The following is a 10,399-nucleotide window of genomic DNA, read 5'->3' as shown; positions in this document are numbered from 1 at the left end:
AATTCCGTTGTATATCTGACCTTTGATTTCAAGTCATACCTCTCCAGTCACTTGTTACCAAGTATTTGATTTTGTGACTTTGGTCACTTCACTCCATTCATCTCCATTGAAGCATTCATATTCTACCTTCCTTCACTTCACGTGATATACCTATTCTTTGAGCCAATTACAGTATACCTTTGTGCTCCATCTTGTACCTCTTTATGAACCAAGAGTTGTTTGTGCTGTAAAATCAAACACTTAATTCATTCTTTATCGGTTGCTCCAATACAGTGTTGTAGGTCCTCACTTGTTGGTTTGTACCAGTTTTACTCTTCGGTTCACGTTTTCACCTCTTTTTGGAGTTCGAACACATTATCCTTTGCTTCAGGCCGTACTGTGATCACAATTATTTTCATCTCCCGCCACTAGTTCTTTGAACTACGGAGCTTTGAATTCCTTATTGCACTATAAGGATACGTAGGTATGAGGACCCTAATCCTCACTGAACACTTTATCTATTTTTTCTCCATTTTCCCATTCTTTTGCGAGTAATATTTAGATATCACACTCATTCGAGCGAGAATAATCAAAGCGGTTCCCATGGAGTACCATGGATGTTAGGGGTGCTAATACCTTCCCCTTGCATAACCGACTTCCTTACCCAACATATCTCTTTCCCCCGAGTTTTATCAATGTTTTCCCTTTCCTTCAGGAATAAATAAAGTTCGATGGTGACTATGTTGTATGTTCAAGCATGCGATACGTTCGGGTATATTTCCGCTAGCTTCACCCTGCTCTCTCAACGTTCTGAATCGTGTCACCAGACTCTGAAGATCAAGTTCTGATGAACTGATTCAAGACTCTGAAGATCAAGATTTTAAAGCATTTATCAACCATATTCTTAATCTTCTCTTATGCATGCTTCATCACCAATCTATCAGAAGCCCCTGAATATTGAAGATAAGATCAAAGGTTTTACATAAGGAAAATAGTACACGATACAAGATCAAATATTCCTTCCCCTACGCTGATTTTGTGGGATAAGGACTATACTATTGTACCATTTTGCCTCCCATTTTCATAAGCTGTTATGCAAGGATACAACTGCATTTTGGTATTCCTATTTTGTCCTCCAACAGATCTTTTCATTGCCTATATAAAGGAGACTTGGAAGAATGAACAATGCTGCTAATTTATATGCTGCTAATTCACGCTATTAAACAATACGCTATACATTTCATCATCTACATGAACAGTGCTTTTGTGAAATATTTTGAGAGAAAAGAAAACACATATAGAGCTTTTGTTCGTTTTTGTGTGATAAAGTCATTGTACTAAAATTTGTGTAATTTGCTTTCTTAGAAACAAACTTGTAAACACATTTCTTGTAATCTTATTAATTGAGTTTGTATTCATTGAGAGACTAGGATTTAGTCAGGATTCTTAAGAAGACATTGACGTGTTGTTTTTGTGTGTCTGTAATCAGTTTGGTTATAGTGAATTAAGTTCTTGTTGATAAGGAAAAATCTCATTGGCGGGTGGATTGGAGGTAACTTAGTTAACAGCGAACCAGGATAAAAATAATTATTTAATTATTTTTGTTCTTTGTTTATTGTTTGTTGTATTGGGTTGAAAACCAATTCAAACTTCCATTTCTTGTATTTCTTGCCACCTTCAGAAATAAGGAATGACTTTTATGTTTTTTCAATATATGTTGATTTCCTATTATATATAATTGTATTAATACTGAAATTAATGAATGACTATGTTGTTTTATGAGGTTTGCTAATTTAGTCAATCTGATTGACGAGCTTCTCGAATATGTGACTAAAATATATGCTTCTATATCGGATGATAATGGATATGAAAATATGGAGGAGAAAAATATAAAAGAGGGCTTAGATGTAGAGGTTTTCAATTAAAGCATAAGGCAAGATGTGTTCTTCTCTAGTGTTAACTTTTGGGGTTACTTCTTCTATCAAATGATTTGTGTGTTTCCTATAAGCTTGAAGTGGAGATACATATGTCAAAATTAATGAACCATTCAACTAAGATTTTGAAAATTTTCTATCCGGTAATTCAAACAAATGATCTAAAACTTTCCTTTTAGGTCAACATGAGCATCCTCTATAATTTCGATGATTCTGCTTTTGGTATTTTCTGATTGCACAAATAACAATAACACTTTCATTTAACATTAGCTATGGGATACGACGATCATAAAAACTTTTGTATTTTTTTGAACGATTTCAGCTTGTGTTCTCATCTTCAGCTATTGTATATGGTTTGCCAAAGGAAGTTCCATGTATAGAAGAGTTCCATATGTCAGTAGCGAACCCATATGGATGAACCAAGGTATGATTAGGAAACATTTGTTGGATGGTGAAACTGCTTTTGACTTTAAATCTCATGTCAATTATTCTGGATGTAGTCATTGGTAGACCGCTTGCACCACAATGTTTGGAAATGGTTATAATAAGTGGATAGAACTGGGGTATGTTATCAAACAAGATATTGGATAGTTCTTTTGGGTGCAATAATGTATTTCTCCTTCTAAAGATTTACCTTTGATTTCTTATCCATGTATCTTATTGGATGTTTCTTACCTTATTCTCAGATTCGAGATTACATTCATGTTGTTGATTTAGCAGATGGGCACATTGCTGCATTGCTTAAACTCTAAGAAGTTGATATATGTATTATTCTAAATTTATCATTATCTTATATCCTAATACTTTAACATGGGTTGTTATTGGGAAATTTTGTGGAAGTGGTAAAGTGATGTATATATTTCAAGTATCAATATAAAGTCATGATAGTGTGTGTATTATGACAATGGCTTCTTTTAATATTACATCTCAATAATTCATTTCATTTAACAATTATTTTGAGAATTCACAAAATACATACACTTTCCCAAAATATAAAATTAACATCAACTGCATCATTACATTTTTCAGTCAGCTGGTGATTATGCGGATTGGAAAGCAAATGATATAATATTTTAGAAGTAATAATAGAGAAGAATGATTTGTTTTATTTGTATGAAAGTTTTTAAATTTATTTCATTTGAAAAATTATTATATATGAGTTTATCAACACATATTTGAGAATATGATGAATGTTTAAAGGTAATAAGAAGCATCAAAATAATTGTAACTAATATATCAATTATATTAAATTTTACAGATTTATTTATATATTAAAATTTTAATAAATAAGTAAGATTTAAGAAATCAATTCATGTTTAAATTAATTTCATTTAAAATAATAGTTTGTTGAAATATTTTTATATTTGTAGGTTAAATTCAAAAATAACTTAATATATTATTTGATGTATTTTAATTGAGTTAGAATTTGTATTGATCTTAATCCTTAACAATAAATAGTGAAAATAAAGTTATAAGTATTTTAAATGATATAACAACATAAATATTTATATTAAATAATAAAAAATTAAGGTTTCAAAACTTTTAATATGTATTATTTATAGAATTAGAAATTAAATTATATATAATTATTGATAGTAAATAGCGAGTAATGGTGCATTAGTTATACAATAAGATATCATATTTTTATATAATTATATATAATAATAGTGAGAAATTAAGCTTTAAAACTTTTAATATGACCGATGATATAATAAAAATTTGAAGGATAGATAATCTTTGACAATAAATAATGAGAAATTAAATTTCAATTTTTTTTAATATGACACTAATTGTAGAGTTTCAATTTTTTCTAATATGACACTAATTATAAATAATATTTCATGACAATTGTTTTTTAAAATTTTATTTATCAACAAAATAAATTTACCAATAATCATTTATATAAATAAATAAATATTTTCTTCTAACTTACTAAAATCATCTTTATCTTAATGTTTATTACAATTTTTATCAAATTGGTCTGATACAAAAATAAATTAAATATATTATATATACAACTTATTATTATATATTGACAACTACTAAGTCAAATATTTAATAAGTCAATAAAATTTTAATAAATTTTGTTTTCTTATATTGTAAAAATATTTTGAAACAGGAAAAATAAAATTACCAATTTAATTATTATTATAAACGGGGATAAAATTATTGTTATAAACGGAAACAATATAATTTTATTATTGATTCAAATATTTTTATACACGAGAACAACTTTACTAATGATTCAAATATTTTTATAAATATGATAAAATAAAATTAATACTTACATATGAGAAAAAATACATTGTTGATTCAAATATTCTTTATACCGAAGAGAAAATACTATTGTTATAAACGAGAATAACTTTACTATTGATTCGAAAATTTCTATAAATATTATCAAAACAAAAATAATATTTTGATTCAAATATTTTTTATAAATAGGTTAAAACAAAATTAATATTTATATATAAAAAAACATTATTAATTAAAATATAAAGGAGAAAATATTGTTATAAACAAAAACAACTTTAGTACAGATTGAAATATTGAATAATAGAAGTCTATAAAAATTAAATATTTATTTAAAAATTGTTTTCTCAAATAATTGTCTAAAACTAAAACCATTTATTTATCTAATAATTTCTTTTATACTATGATATATGTATATTATTATTTCAACTAAAATTTATTATCATTTTTCAATTTTTTTCTTTTTTTCAATTTTTTATTTTTATAACTGCAAACGAATGCAAATTCAAAAGTATATCCGACCAAAAAAACATACCCCATGTGTTACTGATTATTTTTAAACATAATGACAAGGAAGGAACACTAAAACCACTAAAATTGTGTGATTAAAAATATGAATATTGATATTGAAAAGTTGAACCTCATCACTTTAATTCAAATCTCACCGTTGTATTTGATCATTAACACCAAGCTAGATCTAAACTCTTTTGATGAAAATGACAATATATACACATATTGACATACACGTGGTAATGGTGTTAGTCCTCAACTCGTATCATTTACAGTTTGCAACTACTCATAATATGTTCAATCGATTTCGGCATGTACATAATCGACGAAAACAAAATTCTTTTCTAGTTGGTTTACCGCAAAAGCTAAGGCTGCGCTGACAACCGCGAGTCCAGCCAAAACTACGCGCAGTTGAGTATCGGATGGAACTCCAGAAGTCGCACAAAACACAACTGTTGCACCAATTAGAATTTTCTGCCATGTTTTGAATCCCTCATAAGCTCCTTTACAAGATGAACACTTTAGTGTATGCTGTTCAAATCTATCCAACATCTACAAGGAAACAAAAATCAAAGGATCATCAAAGTTGTGTTTTATTCTTAGTTTTGTAGATAATGAAAAAGGGTTCATAATGGAATAAGTCGATCGAATTTATGCTATACCTCGCGTTTTGATAGTACGGTGGATGGCAATGGCTGGCTACTCTTGCTGAACCATTCCGGTTGGCCATTACCGTGTCGCCTCAGCCAATTTCTAAATGCCAACACAAAACGATCAGCCTGCGTCGGCGTGAAGGTGAGGCTTGTGTACTGTTTGTTAATGTCACCGCCTTGCTCGGTTTGTGCGAGAAACACTTTTTCTTGACCTTGAAGGACAATCATGTCTCCATCATATACTTTGTTTGAAGTCCAATGTTCGGACCATCTAGGAACCACCTGAAACATGAACAAGAAATGACATATATAAGCCTAATGGAACATTGGGTGGTTTTATCGGAAAGAATGGAATCAAATCTTACTTGCCACCAGGCAGGCCCAGGCACTGTGAACTGGAAGAAATTTCGAGCACTGCAAACAATGGAGCGAGTCTTACCGGGTGCCATGGGGACATTGAATGAACATATCCATATTACCCATTTCTGGTCACCAACTATTGGGAGTTTGGTATCAATTTCAACCCTGAAATGATAGTGCTTAGTTTATCGAGACTCGGAAGCACATTCATATCAAAAGTACTTTAAGCCAAATGCAGTGGCTTACTTGTTGATGTAATAACATGGTGCGACAAATTTGGAACTGATCCGCGGGTTCCCTTCATTAGCTCCTGAAAAGCCCCATGAACCACCTGAATCCATCTTGAATGGAAGAGGCTTGGCTCTATCTCTCCTTCCTGTGACCTATGAAATGGAGATCATATTTATATTAGTGATTTCGATAACCTTAACAGACAATACTAAATCATTTCAACTTCTGATACTGCTTATCTCAGCATAGTATATTTAATTTAACAATTTCCACTTGCAACAATATCATAATAAAATATTATGAACAAGCACACTGTTTAAATATAAAATAACATGCACACCTACAAGTCACGTTGAAATGTGTCATCAGTACCTTGTGATGAGCAAAATCAATGTGAGAAGGATCAGAGACATTCTCCATGAGAGTATCATAGCCATAGAACAGATCGCGCTGAATGTTCACCGTCGCAAACTCTGGTTTTACAAAATCATCCGGCAACCTGACATACACAATTGTACCTTACAGATCAATAAAGGTACACAACAAAGAGCAATCCGTCGAATATACTATTAATTAGACTTAAGACATGATTAAATTAATCATTACATTGGAGGTTTCGAGGCATTTGCTTTCTCCCAACCATTCTCATCAGGCCAAACAAAGAGCAACCCCTGAGAAACCAAAGTAGGAAACCTAGTGGCACAAGCTCTAGGAGATCGAATAGCACGCGATTCGGGACCTTCAGGTGAAGCCTGAGGGATCACAGCACAACCTCCACTCCCATTAAAAGACCACCCATGATAAGAACACTGCAAGTTTCCTCCCTCATCTATCCTTCCCTCCTGCAAAAACCAAACAAAATTTAAAGATCAGTTTGAATTACCTTATTCGAACTTATATACTAGCATAAACACTTGTGAACGCTTATGGAAATAAGCTACAGCATGTCTATAAGTTGTTTTCAATTTATTTTCACAAACTCTTCAAGATAGTTTATAAGCACTTATTCAAACATATTCAATGTTCAACAAGCGAAAATAGCACTTACAGATAAAGGGGCAAGACGATGAGGACATTTATCATCAAAAACAACCCACTGAGATTTGGAATTATCATACCAAATCACAATTTCACGACCCAGAAGCTGAAACGGAGTGGGCAAGCTAGGGTTCAGATCTTCAATTAACGAAACCGGGTACCAATGATCTCTCCATGAAAACTTGGAGGAAGAACTCTCATCCTCAAATTCATCATCAATTTCTTTCCTTTCGGGTTCTGGGAAGGATTGATTTTGTTCAGTTTTTGTAGGTGGTGCTGCAACGCTTCTAACTGTCAGTGAAAAGGTTTTTCTGTTTGTGTTTCTGGGTGCTGTTGATTTTGTCAAAAATGGTGACCTTTTTGTGAAGGATGAAAAGAGAAGGGGTTTTGGTAAAGGTGAGAGTGTGTGTGGAAGTGCCATCAATGGTTTCTTTTGTTGTTGTTTGAAGTTTTGAGATGTTAACGGTGGAAGAACTTTATATAGAGATTGAATTATTCATATGAAATGTAACAAGAGGAAAGAAACAAGAATTGTTTGAGTCGTGCAAGCTTCAAATGTTCTCGTATTTTTGTTTTCAAACAAAATGTCTGTTTTCTGTCTGTTTTCATATTTCAATGAATCAATTACTGTAGTTGTTCTTAATGTTAATTGAGGTTAGTAGTAAAACTGTAGAGTTATAGGAAAATCATTGTAAATAATTAGTGAAATTAGTAGTATTTTCAAAGTTTGTTGCATCGGTGACAAATTTTAGTTTCTGACGAGAAAAATAAAATGAAACAATGGCGTGGCGTAATGATGGACGTCCACAACTTTGAAGAGTATTCAAAGGTTGATGTAGATGTAGCTACTGCCAAGTAGCACACAACACTTCTAGAAACTCGGAGAAAAACAGTGGGAACAATGTAGCAAGGATTGTAACATATTCAAGTTGTGTATCAGCCTAATCAATATTTACAAATAGTATTTAAGGATAAGTTCGGGAAAAAAAAATACTCTTTTTTGCTATTAGATTGAAATACTTCACTTTAATTTAAATACATTGTTGAACCTTTTAAATTTCATCATTTGAATTTTGTTTAAAATCTTAATTGACTTCCCAATAGTGTGTCATGTGAAAGTGTTGGCTGTTCGGCACCGCCCGAGAATGAAGAATTAAATGAAGTTCAGATTTTGATTCCACTTATTTGTTGCACACGTTAGACCGAGCCTTAACACATGTAAGTTAGGCAGGAAGGAGATGGACCAGTAATATGAAAAGTGAAATGCATTTTTCTGCCATCAAAAAACACAGAATTCTTGATTCTTTATGGGTGACTTTAGAGAAGAGAAGAACATGAGGAGGGCCATTAACCTTGATATTGTCTTATATGTCATACAAATCCAAACATAATATACAATTAAAATGCATAGTAGAGTTTTGCAAGAAGCAACAATTTTTTTGGGTCACACTACAAGAAGCAACAATTAACACCTTTTTTTTTTGTCAAATAACACTTCAGGTTAATAAAATTACCATGAATGTACAGAATCAAATTTACAAACCTGAACCTAAACTACATCTCAATTTTACCTCAAATCCTGTTTCACTGGATTGAAAGAATATCATTACATCAAACTGGACAAACCTGTCTCTACTTCAACAAAGTATTAAAAATTAGTGTTTTATAATTGACTAAACAGATCAATTCAGTAAATATGGAGCTAACCATACATTCAGAATCACATTCAATTATCAAGTTAGCTATGTGCTTCTCCTTGTCCCTAATAGAATCACATTCAATTCTCAAGTTAGACATGTGATGCTCCCAAGCCCTAATGCCAATACAAGGGCGGGAGACACTTCAATCTTCTCAAGTTTAGTGGCTGCAGCAGCCCCTGCATAATCTCTAGAAATCATTCTCCAGCCAGCAGAACCATTTATAAAACAGCACTCATCTATACTTATCTTGGTTAATCATGAGCCAAGTGGTTGAAATTCATGATGCATGAGAAAGCTAAAAACACCCTTATGGCTTCTAATCTAGCTACAGAAACATAAGTTTCATTGAAATTTATACCCTCCTGTTGATTGTACCCTTTCGAAACATAGATGCAAATGCAGAGGAACCAAAACTATACATTGCCATTGACTCAAGTTACCAAAGAGCTTAACTATTTGGACAAGCAACACAAAATTCATCTACAAATCAATGAAATGGATATATATGTTATCATTAACTAACAACATTCATCTTTTTATTAAAAAATCACTGAGAGTAACATAAACCATACAGATTGATGAACTATGAACTACCTATACCCTATTCAAAATGGCATACATTATGAAACTAATTTTACAAAAATCATTAAAGAAAACAAATTCTCAATTCAAATTAGTTATACTAATCATATAACATGAACTTAATCTCAATTGGGGCCAAACAAACTCTCAACTACGTTCATTTCTTTTGGTAAGTCTCATGATCAGGACCAACATCGCGCGAACCCGTGTTTATATAAGGTCCTCGAAAAGTAGCTTGTGGTGAAAGCGGTTTTGTTGGATCAATAACCGGTTTCTTTGACGAACTAAACAAAACAAAACAAAAATGCAAATCAACACTTCAAATTCAAGTTCAAGAATAAATAATGGAAATTGTGAATGAAATTGAATTGAACTTACGCCATGTAGAAAGGAAAAGCCATGCCTGCTGAAGCAAAAGCAACTAAACCAGCAGCAACAACTAAATTGCGAGCTCGTGCCATGGATTCGAAATTCGCAAACCCTAGATGGATTTTTTTGAGTGTTAGAAAATAACAATAACGAAATCATGAAAATTCAAACACCGTAGTGAAATTAATTACCTCTGAAATGGTGGAAATGTTTTTAATTTTTATATTATTGTTTCGAAAATTGTTTGTTGCGAAGCTACCACCGTAGTGTTATGGAGGAATCCATAGAAGCTTCTGCTCTGTGTTTTCTCGCTGTTCTTCCGATTGGGAAATTGAGAAGTCGACCGGTTTTTCTGATTTGTTGGTTCGGCCCATTATTGGAGTTATATATTGGGTAATCCCTAACAACACCCTATAAGTACTTAAACACCCCATTTCTCTTCTTTTCATAATCTACTTTTCTACATACGAATACACCTTAGGTGCCAAAATTTGTGGGATATTTGCTAAATAATTGTTCTGATTATTATCATTGACATTTATTTTTATACAATATTTGCTAAATAGTTGTTCTGATTATTATTATTATGCCAAAATTTGTGGAATATTTGCTAAATAATAGTTTCTGGATACAGTAATAAACCTTATAGAATAGAATTGCATATTAAAAGATCATAGAACATTTTTACCTGCGTGGTAATCAGTGATACAAGACAACTTGACTGCCGTAAATGTTTTCAAATCCACACATTAGCTGATTCAATTCACAATAATTGCAGTCAGGTTTATCC

The 10,399-nt window shown here is 31.8% G+C and overlaps 2 protein-coding genes across 2 annotated transcripts; both read right to left on the bottom strand.

Annotated features, from left to right (window-relative positions):
* Nucleotides 1-4,858: 4,858 nt before the first annotated feature.
* Nucleotides 4,859-7,550, bottom strand: LOC127100673 (pheophorbide a oxygenase, chloroplastic). The gene is made up of 7 exons (XM_051037928.1): nt 6,969-7,550; nt 6,527-6,762; nt 6,293-6,419; nt 5,936-6,072; nt 5,695-5,854; nt 5,339-5,611; nt 4,859-5,228 (listed from the first exon to the last, which is right to left on the bottom strand). The coding sequence occupies exons 1-7, from the start codon at nt 7,377-7,379 to the stop codon at nt 4,974-4,976; spliced, it is 1,599 nt and encodes a 532-aa protein (XP_050893885.1). The 5' UTR covers nt 7,380-7,550; the 3' UTR covers nt 4,859-4,973.
* Nucleotides 7,551-9,172: 1,622 nt separating this feature from the next.
* LOC127100674 (uncharacterized) lies at nt 9,173-9,973 on the bottom strand. The gene is made up of 3 exons (XM_051037929.1): nt 9,801-9,973; nt 9,619-9,721; nt 9,173-9,524 (listed from the first exon to the last, which is right to left on the bottom strand). The coding sequence occupies exons 2-3, from the start codon at nt 9,699-9,701 to the stop codon at nt 9,398-9,400; spliced, it is 210 nt and encodes a 69-aa protein (XP_050893886.1). The 5' UTR covers nt 9,702-9,721; nt 9,801-9,973; the 3' UTR covers nt 9,173-9,397.
* Between the last annotated feature and the right edge of the window lie 426 nt (nt 9,974-10,399).

Source organism: Lathyrus oleraceus, chromosome 7 (genome assembly GCF_024323335.1).
Source record: "Lathyrus oleraceus cultivar Zhongwan6 chromosome 7, CAAS_Psat_ZW6_1.0, whole genome shotgun sequence".
Taxonomy (NCBI): Eukaryota; Viridiplantae; Streptophyta; class Magnoliopsida; order Fabales; family Fabaceae; genus Lathyrus; species Lathyrus oleraceus.
The sequence above is the reverse complement of the archived record's forward strand: the minus strand, read 5'-3'. Positions and strand labels throughout refer to the sequence as shown.

Bases quoted from the DNA above. Each gene is read 5' to 3' on its own strand.
- LOC127100673 (XM_051037928.1), bottom strand. From the start codon at position 7,379: ATGGCACTTCCACACACACTCTCACCTTTACCAAAACCCCTTCTCTTT. The intron at 6,073-6,292 runs GTACTGATGACA...TCCATTTCATAG, and splicing joins TTGATTTTGCTCATCACAAG to GTCACAGGAAGGAGAGATAG. The intron at 5,855-5,935 runs GTAAGCCACTGC...CTATCATTTCAG, and splicing joins CCATGTTATTACATCAACAA to GGTTGAAATTGATACCAAAC.
- LOC127100674 (XM_051037929.1), bottom strand. From the start codon at position 9,701: ATGGCACGAGCTCGCAATTTAGTTGTTGCTGCTGGTTTAGTTGCTTTT. The intron at 9,525-9,618 runs GTAAGTTCAATT...TGTTTTGTTTAG, and splicing joins GCTTTTCCTTTCTACATGGC to TTCGTCAAAGAAACCGGTTA.